Here is a 27,091-nt window from a genome sequence, read left to right on the forward strand (position 1 = left end):
CCTGTAGTTAGTTAATCCTAAATGAGAGACTGCATTATAATCGCTAATGTACCATTTTAATAAATGACATAAGTGATTTTACTACGTTCTTCACATTTTAGTGGTTATGCTTGTAAAAATTAGTTTTCCCTCAAAAACCAAATGAATAAAACAAATTTTATTCGTTCAGGAATGAAGCAATGCTGTTTTGCCGTACATGTATATATCGTATTAATTGGGAGATGCACTACAAGCATTAAAATCCTAAATACATTTTATGTTAGTATTAACACATGGGGCAGCTCAATTCATCGCTGATGTAGACACGCCAAAAAGTCACTTTGTTTGAATCTCGATTTTTAATTGCTACGACTGTTTTGTCACTGCCACTGTGCCCATATGTGTAAGTGGATGCACGCAAGATGGTGGCGTCTGCACCCATGAACTGTATCTGCCAGTTACAAAATGGATGGATGTGTGGACAAACATGTATAGATGTGCACATTACAATCAGAACGAAAGCAAAGCTTCTTTTCCTTTATCGGCACTGTGTAGGACACTGTATTAAAAGCGATTAATCTCCCTTACATTTAATCTGCCATTACAAATGTGTGACACTACAAGCTAAACAGTTAAAACTTACATCTGAGGCTGAGTGCATCTGATCACGCTTTCAAAGCTGCACAAATATGTTTCCTAAGCAACTCGTAAAGGGATAAAATTGGCATAACAAAATCCTGTGTGTGTCTGTGTGCTGGCTTTTTTCCCCCCATTAATGAGCACGTTTTCCACAATAGCATTTGACGCATTAGTATTAGTGGGGTGAATGAGAGCTAGTGGTAATGTTGTTAGCGTCGGGCAAGTCGCCACCTAGGTAATGTTACATACCTTGGTATGAATCTTAGGATGACGTGCCTCAAGAAGATGTTCTTTCCTGTGAGCTTCATTGCACATAATTTACACTGGGTTTTATTTTTGTCGGCATTGTAATTAATGTTGGTCCACATGTCTGACCACTTTTTTTCACCTGAGAATCATGTTGGTCCACATACAGGAGCGTCTGGCTGATTTCTTAATGGCGTCCATACTATCCAATTTATCCAATTACAAAAGTGCATACAAGTTTTTTAAGATTGCACCACTATATACATGCTTGTTATTTGTTGTCAGACTATGTCATGTGTAAAAAGCTTCACATTGCTCACTATCTAGTTGTCTGTTTGTAACATTTTCTTTGTTTTTCATCAACTATGATTTTAAAAGCATTTGTTTTAGTTTTCCTCATTAAAGGCACATTTTTTATTTAGTTTTTGTTATGTTTTCATCATAGAAAAAATGTCACTGACGAGTATTTTTCATCTAAGTTTTTATTAAATAAAAATTAACACTGGTGCTTAGCAAATATGCCCTGCAGAGATGGTATCCATGTGACAGTGATTACCACCCTTTTCAATGCTGCCATACCAGCACACTATGCAGTTTGTTAGGATGGACAAAAAAAGTTAGTGTGTACAGCTAAAGACATTTTGGCCTTCAACAAAGTTTGAGAAAGTACAGCTGCTGAAGGACCATCTCGATGACCACTGTAGTGTGTTCCGTTCAAACTATGAGCATTACCCACGGCTTCCTGAAACCAATGATCATCTCCGTATTCTTGCTTATATTCAGAGAGAAGTTATTGCACTGACACCACTCTGATAGGAGACTAATCTCCTCTTGGTAGACTGTCTCATCATTGTCTGTGATAAGGCGTATAATGGAGGAATTGTCAGAAAATGTCTAAAAGTATTGGAACTTTTTCTCGCCATACAGTCATGGACAGACATAGAGCATAACAGGGGTCTTAGTGCACTGCCCTGAGGGGTGCCAGAGTTTAAGATTACAGTAATCCCTCCTCGATTGCGGGGGTTGTGTTCCAGAACCCCCCGCGAAAGGTGAAAATCCGCGAAGTAAAAACCATATGATCATATGGTTATTTTTATATATTTTAAGCCCTTATAAACTCGCCCACACTATTATAAACATTTCCCGCACAATTATACAGCACTTTGTATTCTCTAAGATATTAGGTAAGATTCGTTGAAATTATGTACGTATGTAAACACACTATTTATATACAGTAAAACCTAAATATTATTTTAAAGATATAGAGCGTCTCCGATATCACATATGTTACAGCTGTTACGACAGACAGGCCACCAGCAACAAATACGTACAATGCAAGAAAAATTGTATACAGTAAAATGTGTGTACAGTGACACTAAACTATGTACATGTAATAAGTACTCTACGTAGAATATTAATTATGGTTACTCACCAACAATGACACAACGACTTGTCCAATAACGATGAGTTTCATTTTACTGCACAACAAAGAAGAGCATTACAGCTCTTCTAAAGGAGCCTCTTCAGGCGATTGTGTAGCACCGCCATTGTTCTTATTCCGGCAGTCTTCAATCCAAATCCTTAAAGCAGATTCCATCCTGACTACCGCCTTATTACATCCATTTACAACTCGTTTTGCACCCTGCTTAAAGGACACTGCGGCCGTAGATCTTATATGCTTTTCCTCCTTTTTAAATAAAAAGAATCGTGGACTCATTGATGCCGTAATGGCGTCCTACAGCGGTGTAGCTGTTCTCTGCCTTCAACATATCCAAAACTTTTACCTTTTCGGCAATCGTTAGCATCTTCCGTTTGGCCACGGCCCCTGAAGCAGTAGTAGGAGCAGATCGTTTTGGAGACATAATGAAGGGCTTGACTGCACAAAGATAAATAAAAAAGAGCACAAAAGTTAACTCTTTACACAGCAAAACACGTTGATGCTGAATGAGTGAGACGAGACTTCCTGGTTAACGCAGCGGAATCAAATTCGGCGCTCCGGCGCTGAGCCAATCAGCACACAGGAACTTAACTGCGTGCTCTGATTGGGTAGCTTCTCAGCCATCCCCCCAATAGCGTCCCTAGTATGAAATCAACTGGGCAAACCAACTGAGGAAGCATGTACCAGAAGTAAAAAGACCCATTGTCCACAGAAACCCGTGAAGCAGCGAAAAATCTGCGTTATATATTTAGATATGCTTACGTATAAAATCCGCGATAGAGTGAAGCCATGAAAGTCGAAGAGCGATACAGCGAGGGATTACTGTAGTGTGGAGGGGGTGCGCTTATCAGTCTGTATGTTCTGGGGTCTGAGATATCCAGTTACACAAAGAGGCACTGAGACCTATGTCAAAGAGGTTGGTGATCAGTCTGGATTCAATTACAGTTTTGAAAGCAAAGCTGTAGGAAGGTTGTGCAATCTGGAAGAACATGACAGCAAAGAGCATGGCAAGAGTAGGAGCAGTAGGACTATATTGTCCTTTTAAGAATAAGGCCTGTCGGGTTGCAGTGGGTGCTCCCTGTGCCGAAAGAGTATGACCTTTTGTCCCTGTTAAGAAAGGCAGCTCATAAGCTGACTTAGAAGCATGGCCTTGTAAGTACTATGGATATCCAGGGAGGTACCATGACATGGTGACCATGAAACTTTACAGACTGCCTCCATTGGGAGGTGGAGTGGATTTTAAACTCTCCTACACTATAGCCTGGAGGAAGTGAGGAGAGAGTTCCTTGGCAGGAATATGAGAGACTGGGCTCCAGATTAAGAGTGCAAGAGAGTGATTTATGTATTCAGAATATGAAAATGTGTAATTATATATACAGTGCATCTGGAAAGTATTCACAGCACATCACTTTTTCCACATTTTGTTATGTTACAGCCTTATTCCAAAATGGATTAAATGAATTTTTTTCCTAAGAATTCTACACACAACACCCCATAATGATAATGTGAAAAAAGTTTACTTGTGGTTTTTACAAATTTATTAAAAATAAAAAAATCGAGAAAGCACATGTACATAAGTATTCACAGCCTTTGCCATGAAGCTCAAAATTGAGCTCAGGTGCATCCTGTTTCCCCTGATCATCCTTGAGATGTTTCTGCAGCTTAATTGGAGTCCACCTGTGATAAATGCAGTTGATTGGACATGATTTGGAAAGGCACACACCTGTCTATATAAGGTCCCACAGTTGACAGTTCATATCAGAGCACAAACCAAGCATGAAGTCAAAGGAATTGTCTGTAGACCTCCGAGACAGGATTGTCTCGAGGTGCAAATCTAGGGAAGGTTACAGAAAAATGTCTGCTGCTTTGAAGGTCCCAATGAGCACAGTGGCCTCCATCATCCATAAATGGAAGAAGTTCGAAACCACCAGGACCCTCCCTAGAGCTGGCCGGCCATCTAAACTGAGCGATCAGGGGAGAAGGGCCTTAGTCAGGGAGGTGACCAAGAACCCGATGGTCACTCTGTCAGAGCTCCAGAGGTGCTCTGTGGAGAAAGGAGAACCTTCCAGAAGGACAACCATCTCTGCAGCAAATCCTCCAATCAGGCCTGTATGGTGGAGTGGCCAGATGGAAGCCACTCCTTAGTAAAAGGCACATGGCAGCCCGCCTGGAATTTGCCAAAAGGCACCTGAAGGACTTTCAGACTATGAGAAAGAAAATTCTCTGGTCTGATGAGACAAAGATTGAACTCTTTGGTGTGAATGCCAGGCGTCACGTTTGGAGGAAACTAGGCACCACTCATCACCAGGCCAATACCATCCCTGCAGTGAAGCATGGTGGTGGTAGCATCATGCTGTGGGGATGTTTTTCAGCGGCAAGGACTGGGAGACTAGTCAGGATAAAGGGAAAAATGACTGCAGCAATGTACAGAGACATCCTGGATGAAAACCTGCGCCAGAGCGCTCTTGACCTCAGACTGGGGCGACGGTTCATCTTTCAGCAGGACAACGACCCTAAGCACACAGCCAAGATATCAAAGGAGTGGCTTCAGGACAACTCTGTGAATGTCCTTGAGTGGCCCAGCCAGAGCCCAGACTTGAATCCAATTGAACATCTCTGGAGAGATCTTACAATGGGTGTGCACCAACGTTTCCCATCCAACCTGATGGAGCTTGAGAGGTGCTGCAAAGAGGAATGGGCGAAACTGGCCAAGGATAAGTGTGCCAAGCTTGTGGCATCATATTCAAAAAGACTTGAGGCTGTAATTGCTGCCAAAGGTGCATCGACAAAGTATTGAGCAAAGGCTGTGAATACTTATGTACATGTGCTTTCTCAGTTTTTTTATTTTTAATACATTTGCAAAAATCTCAAGTAAACTTTTTTCACGTTGTCATTATGGGGTGTTGTGTGTAGAATTCTGAGGAAAAAAATGAATTTAATCTATTTTGGAATAAGGCTGTAACATAACAAAATGTGGAAAAAGTGATGCACTGTGAATACTTTCTGGATGCACTGTACTTTAATAGTAATTTCTGCACTTTTATGATTGTGTGTTTAGAAAAAAAAATTAAGAAGAATGAGCAAAATTGTACATTTCATGGGATACAGTAATCCCTCGCTATATCGCGCTTCGCCTTCCGCGGCTTCACTCCATCGCGGATTTTATATGTAAGCATATTTAAATATATATGTCGCGGATTTTTCGCTGCTTCGCGGGTTTCTGCGGACAATGGGTCTTTTAATTTCTGGTACATGCTTCCTCAGTTGGTTTGCCCAGTTGATTTCATACAAGGGACGCTATTGGCAGATGGCTGAGAAGCTACCCAGCTTACTTTTCTCTTTCTCTCTCTTGCGCTTTCTCTGATTCTGACGTAGGGGGTGTGAGCAGGGGGGCTGTTCGCACACCTAGACGATACGGACGCTCGTCTAAAAATGCTGAAAGATTATCTTCACGTTACTATCTTTTGTGCAGCTGCTTAGTGAAACAACATGCTGCACAGTGCTTCGCATACTTAAAAGCTCGAAGGGCACGTATTGATTTGTGCTTGAAAAACAAACTCTGTCTCTCTCTCCCTGCTCCTGACGGAGGGGGTGTGAGCTGCCGCTTTCAACAGCTTTGTGCCGCTGTGCTTCGCATACTTAAGCCAAACAGCCCTATTGATTTGTTTGCTTTTTTCTCTATCTCTGTGACATGATCTGCTCCTGACACACTCCTTTGAAGACGAAGATATGTTTGCATTCTTTTAATTGTGAGACAACTGTCATCTCTGTCTTGTCATGGAGCACAGTTTAAACTTTTGAAAAAGAGACAAATGTTTGTTTGCAGTGTTTGAATAACGTTCCTGTCTCTCTACAACCTCCTGTGTTTCTGCGCAAATCTGTGACCCAAGCATGACAATATAAAAATAACCATATAAACATATGGTTTCTACTTCGCGGATTTTCTTATTTCGCGGGTGGCTCTGGAACGCAACCCCCGCGATGGAGGAGGGATTACTGTACTACTATTTTGTATATTGCAGATTCACCCTTCTTTAGTTAGTCCTTGCTGATCTGGTTCATAACAGATATACCTGTTTAAAGACCTAATCCTACTAATTGAATTTTAGGTTGTCTGAGGTGCAGGTAGGTTTTCTGTATTTCGCTATGTTTTTCATACTGTAACAGTTACTAATTAGAAGCCTAGTAGGCTGACTTATTCACCTTCACAAATCAACTGTACATTGGTAATTGTAACTAATCAATGACAGAATTAGTTGTAGATTAAACTTTCTCTGCCATGTATGCATTTTTACCAAGTATAAGCATTCTTGACCTACCCAGAAGTGTGTAGTATTTAAGGTTCTAGCAAATTTTCAGGATTAGGGCTAAACAAAACAAAATAAATAAATAAAATTTCAGTCGGTCTCTAGATTCTAGCCATTTTTCTCTTAAAATAACTAACAGCACAAAGCCCTAGATGTTGCTGTATTATTTATAAAATTGCTGCTCAGGTAATTGTTTTAACAGAGTAACCAGAAAATTAATTTTAAAATGTAATTGTAATATGAATATTCATGTTATTTCTAATAAAATGCTTAATGTAAGTGCTGTGTACAGTATAAACATATTTTCATTTTTTGATTACAGCAAGCAATCATGCTGTTTCTGGACAAGAGGGGGTAAATATCAATCTAAGAAAGTCGACTTCTAAAAAAAATGCTTTCTCTTCAGTGCTGAAGAGACAAGGTGAGTTTTTGCATCAAAAATAAGTGCATATTACATTTTGTTTATATCGTGTCACTGAAATGTTTTGTATTACAGTTAATAGGTTTGCCTAGATGTATTTTTTCATTATCCTTTTTATAGCCAAAAATTACAGTTTACTTTAACATTTGACTGCTTTTTTGATGGAATAGAGACCCTCCCATAGGGCTATAATATGGCATTTTGTACAAGTGCAACATGAGCAGTGATTTCTTCCCATACACAGCAACACATCTTGACAAATACTACAGTAATCCCTCCTCCATCGCGGGGGTTGCGTTCCAGAGCCACCCGCGAAATAAGAAAATCCGCGAAGTAGAAACCATATGTTTATATGGTTATTTTTATATTGTCATGCTTGGGTCACAGATTTGCGCAGAAACACAGGAGGTTGTAGAGAGACAGGAACGTTATTCAAACACTGCAAACAAACATTTGTCTCTTTTTCAAAAGTTTAAACTGTGCTCCATGACAAGACAGAGATGACAGTTCCGTCTCACAATTAAAAGAATGCAAACATATCTTCGTCTTCAAAGGAGTGCGCATCAGGAGCAGATAATGTCAGAGAGATAGAGAAAAGCAAACAAATCAATAGGGCTGTTTGGCTTTTAAGTATGCGAAGCACAGCGGCACAAAGCTGTTGAAGGCGGCAGCTCACACCCCCTCCGTCAGGAGCAGAGAAAGAGGGAGAGAGATAGAGAGAAACAGAGAAAAACAAACAATCGAAAATCAATACGTGCCCTTCGTGCTTTTAAGTATGCGAAGCACCGTGCAGCATGTCGCTTCATGAAGCAGCTGCACAGAAGGTAGCAACGTGAAGATAATCTTTCAGCATTTTTAGACGAGCGTCCGTATCGTCTAGGTGTGCGAACAGCCCCCCTGCTCAATCCCCCTACGTCAGGATCAGAGAAAGTAAGCGCAAGAGAGAGAGAGAGAAAAGTAAGTTGGGTAGCTTCTCAGCCATCTGCCAATGGCGTTCCTTGTATGAAATCAACTGGGCAAACCAACTGAGGAAGCATGTACAAGAAATTAAAAGACCCATTGTCCGCAGAAATCCGCGAAGCAGCAAAAAATCCGCGATATATCTATAATAATAAAAGGCAAAGCCCTCACTGACTGACTGACTGACTCACTGACTCACTCATCACTAATTCTCCAACTTCCCGTGTAGGTGGAAGGCTGAAATTTGGCAGGCTCATTCCTTACAGCTTACTTACAAAAGTTAGGCAGGTTTCATTTCGAAATTCAAAGCGTAATGGTCATAACTGGAACATATTTTTTGTTCATACACTGTAATGGAGGAGGCGGAGTCACGTATCGCGTCATCACGCCTCCTACGTAATCACGTGAACTAAAAACAAGGAAGAGATTTACAGCACGAGTCACACGCGGGAACGAAGGTAAATGACGTTAATTTTTGACTGTCTTTTAATACTGTGTAAGCATACATATTAACACATGTGCAATTAAACGTGTGCATTTACGGGGTGATTTCTCAGGCTTAAAAGCTCACCTTTTATCAAACGCGGGAACAAAGGTAACTGACGTTGTTCACTGTCTTTTAATACTGTGTAACCATACATATTAACACATGTGCAATTAAACGTGTGCATTTACGGGGTGATTTCTCAGGCTTAAAAGCTCGCCTTTTACTAAAAAGGTAAATGCAAAACTATTTTCAATGAGTTTATTGAAACGCTCCCGTTAAGGATTGCAATAACATATTCGCGAGATAAAAGTTTAATGAGAAGACACGAGGTATAAACGAACCACACGCCGTGGCGCAACATTAGGGGCAACAGTTTCAACCATTCTATAATCTGCTTCTCGCAACTGAAAGACGGCACATGGCGGATGTTAGCCGACTTGCTGACCGCAACGTTAGGGGCTTCAACTATGGCGCTGACGCCACATCTCAGTGCCAACACTTTGCAGACTCTACTTAAAAGACACGTCCTCCTCACTGGACAGTTAAAAAGACCAATCAAACTAACGATGACATCAAGTATTACCCAATCAAAAGTAGGAAAGGAGGCATCTTCATAAAATGCGTGTGGGATGATTTGCATGACACGCTGCTTTAAAAAAAAAATTATAAAAAAAATACGGGATAAATCCCGTCCAGTATTGATTCAAAACGGGACGCGCAATTTCATTCTCAAACGCGGCACGATTCCGTATTTTAAAGGACGGGTGGCAACCCTACAGTGCCAGGTAACCACCCATACAATCAGATTGTGATTCAGACTACGAATGCAATGAATGTAATTACCCCGATCTACATACAAGGCGAAAGTCTTGCAACATTCAAAGATGATGGTTTGGGATAATTAGTACTTATTAAGTACACCATGGCACATAAAAGAGCTTATGAAGCCTTGAACCGAAAAAAGCAAGATCTCAGAGATCGTAAAAAAAAAAAAGGAGGTAATGTCGTTTTACTCGCTGTACATTTTAGTCAAACATTACCAGTTATTCCACGAGGGAGACCAGCAGATGAACTCAACGCGTGTTTAAAATCCATGCTTCTCCCACGCTCGGTTATATGTCGCGTGTTCTCGGGTAGGTACACCAAAAAATGTATACATTTCAGCATGTAATGGGCAAACAAAAAATGAGGTATACCCGAAGGCACTGCAGTAGTACTCAATGTAAGTTTACTTCTTAAATGTTAATGTTTTACTGTTTAATAATTTATACGCTTCTTATATATTGTTCAAATTCTTTTATCAAAATACCAGTGACAGCGCAATGCACGATAACATGGAGTGAATACACCATACGCATCTGCCCACGGCCGCCCTGGTGTGCGCAGATAGGAGTTGATTCTAAAATAAAACAAACATAAAAAGAGTAATACAATCATCACCCATAAAGCGGATAGCAGACGTGACGTATTATATGTGTACCAGATTTCAAGTCAATAGGTGAAACGGTTTGCAAGCTACAGGTGATTTAAAATCCTGGACAGACCAACGAAAAGCCACGGTAGCAAATTATAGAAGAAGATTTTACTATTTAATAATTTATATTTATATGAAATGTGCTTCTTATATATTACTTCATATTCTCATATGATAATGATGTTAATGTTGTTTATATTGATTTCTATGTTATTGTAAGTGCATCTATGTGTGTATATGTATGTATGTATGTATGTATGTATGTGTATATATATATATATATATATATATATATATATATATATATATATATATATATATATATAAAATATATGTGTATATGTATATATAATATATCTGTATATGTGTGTATATGTGTGTGTATATGTGTATATGTATATATATATGACAGCAACACTCATAACAATGACAACACAATTACATTGACAATCATGTTACGTTATTTTTAAAATGTTTCCTTTACTTTTTCATAACCTCTTTAACACACTACTTCTCCGCTGCGAAGCGTGGGTATTTTGCTAGTATTTAAATATGCTTACATATAAAATCCGCGATAGAGTGAAGCCGCGAAAGGCGAAGTGCGATACAGCGAGGGATTACTGTATAATATAGTACACTATCACTACGTTCAAATTAAAACCTTCATTGTTCAATTCTGATTTTTTACTCTGATAGCATTTGTCTACCTTGATGGTTTACATTCATAAGTAAAAGTGATCTGTATCTTACTATAATGTGAATGCACTTTTTCTCCGAAACAGCATGCATACACTTTGTGCACAAGTTGTCTGCATCACCAACAATAAAAACATCATATTTGAGAGATGACTCATGGTATTAAAGCTGAAAAAATGAATGTACTAGTTACTAGTGTACGCATCACATTTTGTTATGGAAGATAGCAAACAGTTTGTCAGCTGTACGTGATTAGGTCAAGAAGGTAAAAAAAAAAAAAGCCAAATGGCTTGCTTTTGCTGATTTTGCAGCCATTGCTGGCACTGCTGTACAAAGAGATGTGTTGGTATGAGAAATGAGCCAGTAATGGTGAGTCTATGACTGTTGTCACAGCTGAAGCTCTCCTACATTGTTATTTTGCCTCACTGCCAGTGGTAGCTGATGACAACAGCATTCAACCCATATATATTGGCTAAAAACACTTGCATTCCAATCTGACCATTCCGAGTCATGTTGCATGGCTACAAATTAGATACGTATCCGATCTAGGATGAGCTATGAAAGTGACCCGAATCTGATTTGAAAAGATCATATTACTTTGTTCACGCTACCCTGAAAACATCGGTTTTGTGTCACATTAAGGCAAAAACAATCGGATTTGAATCACTTCAGCCTGGCAATGTGAAAGCAATCTTAGGTAAAGGCTTTTTGTGTATTTCTATCAAATCTATGTCAACAGGATATGTACTTACTTTCTTTCAATTAATGTATATATTCAGACAAATTGAATAATAAAATTGAGTAAGTCCAACAGTGCTTGAAAAACCTCTTTTTTTGTACTTATCATTAATACTGGTACACGTTTAATTGCTTTTGTTTGGGCTCCTTTTGTCCAACAAAACTTTGAAAACAAAGAACTAAAAACTACAAAAAGCCAGACCCATAATTAGGTGAAACTCACACTAGCATTCTCTTTCATTAATGAAAAAACAAAAAAGGTGTTCATTTTAACTTGAAAATCTGAAGAGAGGATATGTTTAGTGATAAATTGACAGTGATAAGTTGCTTTCAGCAACTATTAACATCCTTGCTCTGTAATTTAATTGTTGGGTAAATAAGTGCCCTTGCTTCAGTATCTTTTAAAATTACATTGTCATAGATTAAAACTAAAAGGAGAAAAAATTCCTAAATGCATAATGCTTGTTTCTGAATAAAACTGTATAACATAAAAATTTTACATTAGATTATGAATTCATTGACAAACAGCCTTCTATTATGTTGAAACCAATTAATTATCATTGAAGCCCTTTCCAAATGTTTAAGTTGTCTGTAGTATTTTCAACATGTAACACTGGCCATTTTCATTGTGTAGGTGTATTTTCTTATAGGAAGTAGCCAAACAGTGGATGAATCCCATATCACCCTGCCATTCCATCAGTGGCTTTCTAGTGTTACAGAGAGAATCCACCAGACTATGCATTTCCAGTTTGATGGTAAGATATCTTTGCATTGTACTAAAGAGTAGTGCAAAAAAAATGAACAGATTATTTCTATAAAGCAACCAAAGTAAAACTGGATAAACTATTTATAAAAATGTACACTGCCTTCTTAGGAAAACCAGAACCCCTGGTGTTTCATATTCCACAGAGCTTTTTTGAAGCCCTCCAGCAGAGAATATCTTCTGGAAGTAGGAAAAAAAGACTGCCCAATTCTACCACGGGTGAGCTATAAATTTCTATAAGTGTATTATATAATTGTTAACATTATCCAGTTTCTTTCGTATAGAATATTTTAAAAAACGCCCGATAAAGGTTCTTTTAGCAAAATTAAGAGATTCTGTCTTACATTTGATGATTATTTCAGTTGCAAAATAATAATAGTAATGGTATTTAACATGTCATTGAGTAACACTAAAAGGAGTTGTGAGAGCTCAAGAAGCTAAAAGATGAGATATTACAAGTGAGATGAAGAGGTGAAGAAGTAAAGAGAAATGTGTGCAAGATTGCAAAGCAGATGCAAAAAAAAAAACAAATGTGGTAGGATAAATTGCTTCAAAAATGCTGAATGAGCCTTATGATTGCTAGTAACAGAGATTAAGGATATCTGAAAAAAGTATGTAGATAAATTGCTGAATGGGACAAACAAATCTGCTAATGATGTTTGTTGTGAGAAAATGTAAGAACCAAGCTGTAAGTATTTGAAAGAGGAGGCTGCAAAACCACTGAAAAAGATGACGATAGGTAAAGCAATATGAATTTGAGATCGTACTTAAATAAATGTTTTCAAATAAAACACTACATTTGTAATATGTGTTTCCATTACATGTTACTAAAATTAAATATCTACAGTATATTAAAGGTACGTCTACTGTAGAGCTGGCAGGTTACACTCACTGAAATAAAGCAGGTCAACTGAATGAAAGGATGGTTAAAGAAGTAGTACTGTACTTTAACAGATGAGGGGAAAATGATTGTGTATTAATAGATAAATAAAATGACCAATCCTAATTACTCTTAACTTTTGTTCACATTTATTTGTCATGTTGAATAATTTGCCTATACGTTTTAGACTTCTCTTGTCCATTTCTTTCCAAATTCTTTACTAATCCACTAAGTAATTGCCATGATCAATAAATATTACTAGAAAACCAAGGACCTTTCCTGGAATCCTCTGGATTCTTTCTTTTCCAAAGATACTTTTTTAAATGAAACCTAAAAGTCTCAAAGATATTAGGTGGTTATTATACTCTAAAAAATTAAAGGAACACTTTTTAAGTATAGCAGAGTATAACATCAAGTCAGTTAAACTTCTGGGATATTGATCTGGTCATTTAGGTAGCAGAGGGGGTTGGTCATCAGTTTCAGCTGCTTTGGTGTTAATGAAATTAACAACAGGTGCACTAGAGGGGCAACAATGAGATGACCCCCAAAACAGGAATGTTTTAGCAGGTGGAGGCCACTGACATTTTCCCCTCCTCATCTTTTCTGACTGTTTTTTCACTAGTTTTGAGATTCCAGGAGTCAGGCAGTTACTCTAGGAGAGCAGAACAGGGCCGTAGAAGGTCCTTAACCCATCAGTAGAACTGGTATCATATGAGAACAGATTCACCATGACGTTATGCTGCCTGTAACATCGTTCAGCATGACTGGTTTGGTGGTGGGTCAGTGATGGTCTGGGGAGGCATATCCATGGAGGGACGCACAGACCTCTACAGGCTAGACGATTGCACCTTGACTGCCATTAGGTATTGGGATGAAATAACACCCCCCCCCCCCCAAACAAACTGTCATGCATGCATACATACATGCACGTGGGGGCCATACAGACTACTGAGTACGATTTTGAGTTGTTGCAATAAATTTCGGCAAAATGGACTAGCCTGCCGCAACATTTTTTCACTTTGATTTTCGGGGTGTCTTTGAATTCAGCCCTCTGTAGGTTGATAACTTTCATTTCCATCAAGCAATGTGGCATCCTTTCGTTCCTAACACATCACCCAGTCCATATCAGTATAGCTATCCAGCAGGATTTTTTTCCTATTGAGATCTGATGTGTTTTCAAAGTGTTCCTTTAATTTTTTTGAGCATTTTATATACGCACCAAGATATGCCATAGATACTTTGTTACTTTGCAAAATGTTAAGGTATGTTTACTTTGTTACTTTGGATAAGGTGTATAATATTTTCACCACAATAGGTACTCAAAAAGACAATGACACATTAGATATTACAACTTTAATTGCTAAAAAATATAACCTAGCATCACTACCTTTTATACTTTTTTGAAGACTTTAAAGCATCTACTCAAAAGTTGCCTTACTAAAATTTAATAGTATTACTTTTTGAGTATATTCTGTGTCACTGTACTGAAACCCACTGTATTATGATTGCTAGATCCTAATGATTTAATAAGTTCTGTATTCTGTCTTGATTATTACAGAATATTGGCATTTTGACATACTAAGTTACACCAGTCACTGATTACTATAAAGTCCTGCTCTTGTGCCCCTCTGTTTGAAGGAATTTTCCAACATGCATTTAGGTAAATTAAGCACTATGTTACTATAATAATTCTATCAAAAGGTTTAGTTTTTTGGTATTGTAGTAGCATATTGTCACCTTTTCAGCATCCTGTAATTACGCTCCCAGTGTCATGCCTTTATCCTTGCAGCTTTCTGTTTTAAATCCAAATATCCCCAAAAAGATTTGGCTTTACCTTCTTGTTTGAAGCAAGGGTGTATTTAAATTCTTTCCAGTGTAAATGAACAACCCCTCTACCTTTTCACTTGTTTGCCTCTCTTAATAACATATATGACTTACTGTGTATTTTCTCAGTATTCAGCAAAATTTCTGTATTTATATGCTGTTACTTATAACTCTGGTTCTTTTATTTTTAATGTTTCCAGCATTAATGCAATGCATTTCCAGTCTGTTACTGATTCCATATTTTCCTGTTACCTGTTGTCTAGTGTAGGAATAGCGTAGTCAAGACACTGTCATTACTTTCTTAGCCTTCTCAAAATGGGGTAAGTGATAAGCACACACTTTGGAGGAATAGATTTTATAGCTAAATCAAGGCATCCAAGGGGTCTGTGGAGAGTAGCTTTTTTGGTGCAAAGAAAGTTCTTTTTTGTTCCAAAAAGGACAGACACTTTTCCTGTTCCAAATAGATTTTTCGCTTCCTCAACAATGAGAATGGAAAAGCATATGCACTTAGTCTTTAAAGGAAGGTGTAACCACTAGGGATCGAAGCACAGCCTCTTTCAATTACAGATCCAGTGCATGCTTAATGTTACATTTTGCTCAAAACTCAGCTTGCACTTACAACTACAAAGTAATGCGTTTTTGAGAACTTTTGTCTATAAGAGTCTTTGCAGATGTGTCAGCTTATCTTTAGGGGCTTTCCAACCACATTAACATTTTACAAGAACCAGAGACATTTTAGAAACCCAGGAACATTTGGAGCATTCTCATTGCAGAAACTTGGGACATTTTTTAGCTCCTATCAGGGTAGTTCCTAGTACAGCCGTGTCTTGCTTAATGACTGCATATGGTTCCAACCTGTGCATCTTTAGACGATTTTGTTATTTAGCGTGTTGACATATATTAAGGGGGCAGGAATGTGCCTTCATGTCTGATGATATTTTTGCCGCACTGACTTTGGATATAATGTGCCGCGTCTGCATCAATGCACAGCGAAGAACAAGCTGTGCAGCAGCAACACGCAGGGACATCCTTGTAATTTGTTGCTGATGATGTGTTAAGTATACACCTGACCTGACATACCCTAACCTAACATTAGCATAATACGTACATTACATAAATTAATAATTGTTGAAATGCAGTAGTAATAATTAACTAATATCAATATTGATGTTAGCGTTTCAATGCTATTAGTTTTCATTTATTGTATCTCTTTGTAAGCTCTGTCATTAAAGTGCAACATCGTTAGGACGTTGTAAATCGAGTCATGACTATCCTTTATTTAGGTCCTAATACAGTGCATTTTCTTTTTGTTCAACTTGGACCTATCGTGGGTGAGGCTAAGGTGATGAATTATACTGATTGGTTGACCTCAAGCACTGGTGCCATCTTACAAATCTCATAGTAGGTTGGACTTTACAAAGTTATCAGTGAAGATGGGGCAACTCACTTCACACTGCATTACTCTTCATAGCCGCTCCCAACGTGTGCCACACAATGCACCACATCAAAGCAATAATCTACTCATGAATTCCCAAATGTGCCTCACTTCATATAGCATCTCTCTTCTTTGTACGTCACTTATTTTGCATAGAGGTTACAATTCTTGTTGTTGATTTGAATGTGTCACACGGAAGCACTGAGAAGCAGCTGACAAATTGTTTGTAGTACTTGAGAGTTATTTTTTTGGAATGTAGGTTGGGTGTGGTATATGGTTGCCACTGGCTTTTTGCAGTCTTGTTAAGCCTGCGTTCTGAAAAGGTCTCGTACCCACTAAAGGTCTAGCAAAAAGGGGTTAATGTTCACTTTGTCCTAAACTAATAATAATAGGTCATCTTTTTTTTTTCAATATTACTATATAGTTCCAGAAATTAACATTTTAACTTTCCCTGTGTTAAATTTCCAACCCCATCCATACTTTTAACATCCTCATCTAACCAAGTGTCAGTGTGGCTCAAATGCAACATGTTCTGAAGGTATATATTTCATTAGTTCCAAAAAGATTCCCTAATGTCTCAAAAAAAAAAAATATATATATACCCCTTTATCATGTGCCAAGGTTTTTCCCTCACAGTAAATCCTCAGATCTACTCAACCTTATCTTTCATGGTACACTGTGGAGATAGAAAATCAGAGTATATCATCTTTTTAGCTCTTTTAAGCTTATCACAGAATTCTTTCTACTTGTTCTGGCAGCCAGGCTTTATCTGTGTCTTTTGTTGCAACTGTCAGTGACAGTAAGATCCATCCCTCTTCTGGAGGGAAGCTCATCTGTACACAGGGAGTCCACCCACCTCAATGTTTGAAAAGCAATAGGTCATACAGCAAACTTGTGTTATTTTTGTTCAATAAGTACTTTGATTTTTGTGGAGGTGGTTTTAGAGGTGTCCCTGTAAGGTTCTGCAGACCAGGCTAGTACTCCATGTATATCAGAGTTGTATTAATGGACTCCTCTGAAGTTGAGGTAGATTCCAATGGATATTGTGCACGTTTTATCCTGTGCTTAAATCTGATTATGTCCCAGATGTGCTTATGGTTTGGGACTGATGTCTCCTCCCACCCCATTTTGTGATAAACTCCCATCTTTTTGTAGTTTATCTGGGCAAAGCTTTCAAGTCCTCTATTATAACACAGAACAACTATGTTCTAAAGTAGGCCTATTCAAATGGTGGCCCGCAGGCCACATGCGGCCCAGAAGCAACCTCCAAGTGGCCCAGCCCGTGGTCCTACCAGGGCTCCAGATAGCAACTAAAATTGTCTCAGATATAACCAAAAATAGGCTTTGGTGATTATCTTTTCTACTTAGTTTGCCAGTTGCGAGTGAAATCATTAAAACTTTAAACTAATTATATTGTAACAGATGCAAAATGGCAAATTTTACCTCTGTCATATGAGTGATTAAAACCGTGTGAATGAGATAGTTTAAATTCTATGAAAAAAAAATCCCTTGACTGTCATGACCACCCGCTTACATTGGTCGAGGATCTCATATTTCAAAAGGGAAACAAATGTTATTACTAATACTGTGTAGCTTTTTTTGGTTTTATGCACTTTGAGATGTACCTGGGTCAGATATGAGCAAAATGTTAATTTATTTTATTTCAAAAGTGGAAAAAAGTATTGTTACTACCTCAGATTCTGTTCAGTTACAGCTTGTTTGTTGTTTTTTTTTAAATACATTTTTGATGTGCCTATGTCAGATGAGACCTAATATAAAAGGGAAACAATCAATAAACATTACTTGTTTTTAAATACGTTCATTTGTGTTGATTTAACATTTGTTATTACCTGCTGCTTACCGGCTGCTGAAAATGTCTGGCCCAACTAAATTTCTTGGTTTGAAAATCTGGCCCAACTGTAATTGTAATTGAACAGCCCTGTCCAAAAGTTAAGTAACTCTTAATTTTGGAGTAACTGTCAGTTTTTCTATTTGCAGATCTCTTGCAAGCTTGACTCCATTAAAGCAAAAATCAAGCAAGACTACAAGTTTTTGGGAGAAACTGTATTCCCTTTTTTCTTAAAATTATAAATATAGTGTGAAATTTAACTAATAAGTTGCCTCCTCCTTCTGTTAATTAAACCTCGCCTTTATACTATTATTGAACACACTGTGCAGTCAACTGCCATGTCTATTGCTGATCATCGCAATCCCTATTAAGGTAGGCAAAGAAGACCCAAGATTGAATAGAATATTAATTTATCAGCTGGACATATTTTAATAATTTAAGGTTCATCACCTGTATATGTATGGTTTTTAAAACAAAGAATTGCAGTAACACTGCACAGCAGTTACAAGCAAAAAAATGCAAAACATTATTAATAAACAAATACCTGTGTCTGTCAGTTGGTGGCAGCATAGAATGAAAGGGGTATAGTATGTAGTTAGTATAAAGTCCGTGGAAAAAAAAATTTGCAACGTACATCCGTTGATACTGATAACACCATTGACATCTTGTCTTTCTTTTATGTAAAAACTATACTTCACTGGACATATTTTCCCCATGCATATATATACATTATATATATATATATATATATATATATATATATATACAGTGTATATATATATATATATATATATATATATATATATATATATATATATATATATATACACACACACACATCAATATGCAGGTGATAGCTTAATTCTAAACATTTTTCCATGTATGAGTGACTGTCAAGCTGAAATGCACAGACATATTTGTTGTATAAGGCACAGTAGTAAAACATTTTTAATATATATTATATACATATCTTGCTACCAGTTATGAATATTCTTAGATAACTTACTAATGATATTAACTATTAAGAGTAGTTACTTGTGTAAGTAAAGACACCACAGTGTTAAGGAAAAAATCAGTTATATTTTGGCTTAGAGAACTGCAACTTTGCAGACAGAAGGGCAAAATCTACACACTCGCAAAAACAAGGTATTTTGTATCAAAATGAATGATGCTTAAGGACTTTTGCACAATATATGTTATTATTTGTTAGGTCTTTAGCTGTAGCAGGTTAAATTCATCAGCTAACTTCAGCACCCCTAAAAAAGTTTGCCAGGTTATTGTTGCCTTATGGGATTCTAATATGTTTGCTCAGAAGTCTGTAACACTATCAGGAAAGTTTGTTCTAATTGTGAATTCCTCCTTTAAATTTTCGGAATGATTACATGGCTAGAACTGACACCTCATTTCAAGTTACCTTCAAGTCTAACCACAGGAAGAGCTTTTCTTATATTTTGGGGCAGTTGTAGATATCCATAGATTAGGTGCAAGTACAACATATGTTCATTATTTTTTCTCATAAATAATGCTTCCTTATATGGGAAAGCGTTTATTTAAAGTAAGTGAATTTTCTGCTAACCCAACATAATTCATGTCCTCTTGGTGCCAGAATTCTGTTTTACTTACAGGAGTTTAAATGTAAATATTTGTTTAGTTCACTTCATTTTGTTTGTTTTTCTGTGCATATACATTGTGACTAAATATGTTTTTTCTTCATTCTGTTTTTTCTGCTGCAGCATTTGTCAGAAAAGATGCTCTACCATTAGGCACATTTTCAAAATATACGTGGCATATCACCAATATTTTGCAGGTCAAGCAGATATTTGATACTCCAGAGGTAAGTTAAATGATTGTGAATCCTAATTAGTCAATTCTAAGTCATGGATTGGTATATACTATATATTCCTATAATATATGCAACCACAGATGTTATGTTACAAAATGTCATAGCTCCATAAAACTTTTGTAGAACGCTTTGATCGAAAATTTTACCAGTAGCAAAAATTTTACAAAAAATGACTGCAACTTATTTTGTGGCTAATTTGCATCATGACACTTGCTAATGCAGTGCCATAAAACATTTTGTTTCCAAGTCCATGCACAGTTGGCCCTCTAAAAGGCATTGTGTGGTGTTTTTTGTTTTAAACATAGCAATCATAAAACTCACATTTCTGATTCTTTGGAGCCAATAAAAATGTTATCCTTGGGTAAAAAATTGGCAGGGATGATGAGGTTAGTTAAGAGTGGCTGCAAGTACAGGATTCAGATTGGTACAAAAAGGTGTCATGTGCTTTTGTCCTTGCTGGTACAGAGCTTATAAAAATGACAAGAGACATTGTAGTATAATTGTAGTTAGTATATTTTGCATCTTACAAGCATGTTGAATGAATACTGTAAAAGCTAATCGTAATAAAAAATGTCTTCCACATTTTTCTGGGCAACCATTAATGGGATCTAATTAAAAATATATTGTAGGATTAATTGTTAATGATTCTATAATGTGTAAATATAACACTGATCTAATAATTACTAGGTTTCCGTAATTACTACTGAATTGTTATTTTTTAAAATAACTTATATTTTGGTATCTGGCAAACTGTTCTGTTGATATGTTTATTTACATTCTGTTAAACGCTGTCAAGTTATTCAGTGTTAATACTGTATATAATGTGTAGTGGGGGCAAGTCCTCTCGTATCATCTTATACTCAGAATAATGCCAAAGACACCAAAATATATAAAAAAAAATAATAGGTCCTAATGAGTAACATAATGCACAAGGGGGTTTAAACACTGGAAATAAGACAAACTGTAAAATTAACAGAAAGTATCCTAGTTTGCCTGCCTGCCTACCTAACAGTTTTCATCTCCTGTCACTTTAAACACTTTTTTCCTTCTGCCAACCAAGAGATTTCCCAAGTGCACCTTCTGTGGCCCTTCTTCTACACACAGCTGAGTTCTTCATCTTCGTTGTTATTGTCTTTTTCGCCACATGTACTATGCCTTTGTTAGGGGTCAGCTGCCTTGATGAATTTCTGCCATCTTCCACCCCAGACCATCTTTTCTCTCATGTTCCCCCCAACACAGTCCCGTCAACTGAGCCTGTGACTCCCCTGATCTTTCTACCATTGTCCCTCATTTCTGCATGGGTCATACCATCTCAATTAGAACTGTGAAATTGAACATATGTTAAATAAATCTTAGTCAAAGGCAAAAAGTAACACTAGAATATAAATGAACAGTTTGTTTTCCCTCTCACTAATTTAGCCATTGTATTACACCATGGAGTAATTTTGTGTGTTTTTTGTGTAATGAGTGACATTAATTTTTTGGTTGGTCAGTTTGGTTCATATTAATGAAGACTGCAAATGGATCTTTTCTTTAATAGTCATAATGAAGTAAATGATTACCTAGCTAATTATATGCTTTCTTTTCTCAGGGGAAAACAGAAAAAATGGAAAGAGAGGGAATGATATAGGGAAAAGATTGAGCAAAGGTGTATTTTAAGTTTGAAGTAGCTTTCAAGAGCATTTTTTTTATTGTGTCAATGTGGAGCGTGAAGAGGCTCTGTGCAGGTTGCTTTGTTTCTCTTCATTGGTATAAACATCCATATGAGACAAGATTGATTGATTTAACTAGTCATCAGGATTTTCAACAAAGGCGGCATGTATTTATATGTAAGGACTGTTGTGGAAACAATTTAAGGGTGAGTGTTCACATAATGATACATTGGAACATTATAACAGTTTTTACTAATATTCGATTTGTTTAAACTAATTTAAAGTAATTCCCTAACTCGCTAGCATTCACTCAGTTTCACCTTGTTTCCTGCATTCAAAGTACATCTGTTCCTCTTCTTGACTTACTCATCATGGACCATACACTCCAAGCTAATACTTTACTCTTTCACTTGTTTACTTAATTATAGCTGTGTTCTTTTTGGTACCCCAGTCCACTTTTCATGCTGGTAGGGAGATTTGCGTGTGTCAGAACTACAGGGTACTCCATTACATTTCTTATGCTTCTATATGCTGTCCCGACTTACAGTTTGGTGTCAGGTTTTACGACCATATATCCTTGCTGACATTAAAGTTTTTCCTAATGACCCTAACCTTTTGCTAAACTGTTCAACTACAAGGCAGTAACTTTCCACAGTTTTCAGTGGGCTTAGCCTTTGACTGAGGAGTCCCAGGTACAAAGCAGCAGTTTACCACTGAGTTGCATTGTATACTTTTGCAGAGATTATGTGGACATGGTTGGCTTTCTATAGGTTTTTACCTTTTCTTGGTCAAGGTGTTCTGGCTTTCAGGCACCAGAGATGCACAGCTTAAACTTCCGTTGGCTCCTGGTATCCCAGCACCAGAGGAATACACACCTCTGCATGGAATCTTCTTACATCTGTCCTCTTCATTCCTATAAACTAATATCTGTAGTCTATAGTTAAATTTTGTCCTTCTTTCTATATTCATAAGAGAGACTGCTTTTTTAGGGATTTTTTCAACATATACTGCTGACCAGAGAGTTTGTGAAAAATGACCAATTTTTCATGTTATTCAGTAGATTAGCAATGTGAGCATTTCAGTTAAATGTGGTAAACCCCTATAGGGCATTGACTATATTTGTTGCAAAATGAATTCCACAGACAAGCTCACAGCTGTTATTGGAGTAGTGAATACTTGTGCATAAAAAAGGTCTAACAGTACTTCTGAGTTGAGGTATCAGATATCTCAACATCCTTCTTCTTCTTTGGTTGGTTTAAGCTCATCCACCACTCCTTCTGCTCTTAGGTTCTGTGCCTACTCACTTACATGATGTGATATTATTTAAATATATGGAAATTTTGTATTTACATTGAATTTATAAATTCTGCTGTTAACAAAATACTTTCTAAATGAAGTAAAACTTTTTCCAGACATTGTGTTATGTCATTGAACATCCTGACTAATAACATCCAATCAGAGTTTTTGACCATTTAATTTTGTTTGTGGATATCAACATAGTTTGTTCTTAGAGATGCCTGTCTTGTAGTTATTCTATACTAAAACCTTTAAATACTTTCACAACAAGCAAGTAGCAAGTAGCTTGCATTCTCGTCAATTCAATGGATAATAATAGCCATATGCCTAATTTTCTTTTTGTTATTTTAATGGTTTAAAATCACTAACTTTAATAGCCTTTTTTAACATTATTGCCATTCAATTTATCTACTTTGGCCAACATGCAAAATAAATACACCTTATGGCCTGACAGAATTTCTTCCTGCTGTCTGCATCAATCATTTAATGGTCTGCTGTATTTGGTACCTGATACATTTACTAAAATAGTGAGATGTTGCTTAAACTGGTTATTTTAGGTCACTGGTAGTGTATCTATGTGAGTTGTCAAAAAAAAAAAATTTTTAAAGACTTATTTTGCTCTCACATTTTTTATTCTTTGATCTCCTACTGTGACACATAAGACTAAAATTATGTACCTTGTTACAGTGAATTAAATTGGTTCTTTATCCTGTATCCTTTAGTATTTAGTTGCCCTTAAATTGCTTCAGGAAAGCTCATCACCTCAGAGTGACAACATGGTATTGTACGAAGTTTCTAGCTAGTGGCCTTTGGTGGCCAGGTATTCTGATATTCACCCTCTCAGTCTTGTTCTGAAACGGGGGTTGATCACTCCTGGCATCTCAGATGTAAAATGGTTGGAGAACATTGAAGATTCGATTGGCACCCTTGATTTCTGGTGTGCGGGAGCACCTATCACATATACTTAGTTTAATTCACATTGCAGTTTCACCATTTGTTTCCTCGTCCCCGCTTGATTGGGCCAACCATCACAAGTGACATTAGTAGTATACATCCGCACAGGATGTTTAAAAGAGAAAACAGAATTCCAATATATTATCTACTTATGAATACAGCAAAAGTGAAAACTATAGAACAAGTAAAAAGAAGAATATAGTTTTGATAGGTCTTTCCCAAGCTCCACTTATTGCCTATCATCAGTCACAAAGAAAATTGCAGAAATCTTTTTTCTATAGAATGTGACTGCCAAAGTGTACAGTATTTATACATTGAAGTGTAGGCTAAAGCATAGTGTTGGATATTAGGAAGGAAGCAAGTCATAGTGTGGTGAGTACCCTGGAAATAATAGCTTTGGGGCACAAATTAGGTAAAGGACAACAAGAGTTGAAAAGGAACTTGAAATTAGCCACACCCCCCGTCTACCCATCTGGACTGCTAGAGGTGTCATCTAAGTTATATGTGAATGTCTGCTATATGTATAGGGAAAATAAGGTATCTGCCTGCCATTTTAAAGTAAAGAGAAGGTGGATGGAAAGAGGACGTAGAGCTTATAAACAGGATTCTAGCAGAATGGCTCCAGGCTTTTTAGTGTAAAGACTTAACCCCTAAAGTGTCTGACATATTTCATGGGAAGTGGATCCCAGGCTGGGGCTTTAACATCCCTTGAGGTTGGGCACTCATTGAACTTTAAGTTGGAAGCTTAGTTTAGACAAGGCTTTAACTATTGTGATGAAGAGAGGCCTGTATTTGAAAAGACATATAAGAGGTGACAGACAAGTGTTTTACTGCTGTACTTTGTGATAACTGATTGGCTAGCCAATCCATGTGATGCATGGGATGCAAGACTATATGTATCAAAAGGTTTAATTTGCAGGTAGTATTCTACCTTGAATCATCCTTTCTTCCTTTGTATATTAGAAAATGAAAACATCCTTTTGCAAGACTTTGCTGTCCTTGGTGTTGTTTCAGGGATGACCTGATGGTGCTGCCTCTTGACATAGTACATTACATAACTTTGTTTTATATTGGAAGAGTCAGTATGAAAACAAACAACTGATTTATCTGAAAAGTTTTTGTTGTGTACTAGCAAGCACAGTTACTCTAAACATTAGGCGTCTACGGGAAAAAATACAAATGATGTAAAATATGATAAAGTAATTAATAGTAGTGATTTGTATTCACCATTAAAGGACACATCCTAATTTTGAACAACTTTGTTTTGGAAATGTGTGGTCTGAGAATGGTAGAGAAATTATTATACAGAATTTGTAGAGTTCTTGAATTGTATCACTTTAATTTTTCTGTTCATTCTTTGCCTCAGATGCCCTTAGAAGTAACTCAGAGTTTCATTAAGAATCGTGATGGCACATTTGAATTGTTCCACTGTCCAGAAGTACAGGTTGAATCTATTACAGATCCTTATGGTCGAGTTGACAAGCAGCCTGCCATTCGACCGCTAGAATTGAAGACATTTCTAAAAGTTGGTGAGTTAAATGAACAAGCAATGATGTTGTTATAGTTTCTGATATATAATCCTTAAATTACCAACTGTTTTATGTGCTCTTTAGGGAACACTACTCCTGATCAGAAGGATCCTACACCATTTGTAATTGAGTGGATCCCTGACATCCTGCCTCAATCCAAGATTGGGGAACTCCGCCTCCGCTTTGAATATGGACATCTGCACAATGGACATGTGGAATATATGGTGCAGCCAGCTTGTGCTGAGCACACTGTAGAGCTTTGTCCGGCAGTCACTGGTATTTCTCTCCACTGAGAACAGCATTTTGAGCACCCTTAGCTCCTTTGGTTCTTCAGTACATGATTGACCTGTTTCTATTCCATACTTTGTATCTCCACTGTCTGAGGAAGCACAGCTTTTCCAAATCATGTTACTGATTTTTTTTTGGTTTTCCCCACACACTATGCCAGTTGGCCATGCATGGTTTTGAAATACTGGGCTCTTAATAATTCTGAAGTAAGCCCACATTAATAATATAGAAGAAAATAAAAGGAAGCCGAGTTTGAGCTACCTTTAATTTACCCATTTTATTCTTATTTTGCCCGGATATTGTAGTGATTTAGACTGTGGCAGATGGTGCCTCTGCTTCCACATATTGTTATACGTCCTGCAAATATTTCCTTGCAGATCATAAGGCAGTGTTAAATTTGTAATCCTCAGTAGTTGGCTGAGTCTCTGGTTTCCACATTTAGATTCCTTTAGTATTTATGAGCACACCAGAGTGTGTGCTAGGTCATAGATGTTTCATTGAAAACTGAATCTTCTTACTTTAATTGAGAAAGGTCTATCCAGATTCGGGGTTGAGATACATTAGCATAGCTGTGTACAGTATGTTTTATTATGAACTTCACTGTCTGCTTCCTTAGTCCGTTTACTGTTACAGAAAAGAAGAGGGCTAATGATTTTTCAGTTCTGATTCACAGAATTATTTTTCTTTCAAGACTTACTATACCATGATGATCTAACTATTTATCATGAAACTCATTTGGAATTTTCAGCTCTTGACTGGTTGTTTTGTAACTGGTATAATCTATTAAAATGGATCACTGTTTTATTTTTAAATGCATGGCTAGGAGCTAGCATTTTGGTATGTTGATCTCATTGTTAGATTTTCTCTTCCTCTGTTTTGAAAAACAAAATGCTCTGGTTATTTAGTTGGTATCACTTGGTAGGTTTGAATCAATCGTCTGTTGTTTCCATGTGTATTGCTGCTATAATAGGAAAGAGTATTTTCTCCCAGTGTTTGTTTAAATGAATGTATGTTTCTCAGCACAGAATAATGTTTTATTGTTTTTGTTTTTTGATGCAGTTTGTTTGATAGTTCAGCATCTCTCAACATTATCAAAATTGTATTGATATTTTTTTTTTTATTTTTTTTTTTATCATTTGTGCACTTTTTACTACTTGAGAGGTAAGTTTATCCATACTTTTAGCCAGTCAATTAACTGAATTACTGCTCTACAACAGACTTGGTTTACCTCAGGGTAATGTCTGCAAGAATAAGCAGATTTATACTTTTATTAAAGTCTGATTGTCTTAAAATTATTCCAACGTAAACTGCATCATTCAGAATATATACTTTCAGTAATGCAATATATTGGTTCCAGCTGCATAGTAATTTCAGGTAACTCTTTTCCTGTTTG

The 27,091-nt window shown here is 37.0% G+C and overlaps 1 protein-coding gene across 2 annotated transcripts in view; it reads left to right on the forward strand.

Annotated features, from left to right (window-relative positions):
• Positions 1-26,805, forward strand: part of c1h2orf42 (chromosome 1 C2orf42 homolog) — a 46,497-nt gene extending 19,692 nt beyond the window's left edge. For both annotated transcript variants that reach the window (XM_028798766.2, XM_028798773.2), the window contains exons 4-9: positions 6,932-7,030; positions 12,036-12,140; positions 12,260-12,367; positions 19,870-19,970; positions 25,248-25,410; positions 25,495-26,805. In XM_028798766.2, the coding sequence (XP_028654599.1) occupies positions 6,932-7,030; positions 12,036-12,140; positions 12,260-12,367; positions 19,870-19,970; positions 25,248-25,410; positions 25,495-25,703 (785 nt within the window). In that variant the 3' untranslated portion in view covers positions 25,704-26,805. The remainder of the gene's footprint in view (positions 1-6,931; positions 7,031-12,035; positions 12,141-12,259; positions 12,368-19,869; positions 19,971-25,247; positions 25,411-25,494) is intronic.
• Positions 26,806-27,091: the final 286 nt, after the last annotated feature.

Source organism: Erpetoichthys calabaricus, chromosome 1 (genome assembly GCF_900747795.2).
Source record: "Erpetoichthys calabaricus chromosome 1, fErpCal1.3, whole genome shotgun sequence".
Classification (NCBI taxonomy): domain Eukaryota; kingdom Metazoa; phylum Chordata; class Cladistia; order Polypteriformes; family Polypteridae; genus Erpetoichthys; species Erpetoichthys calabaricus.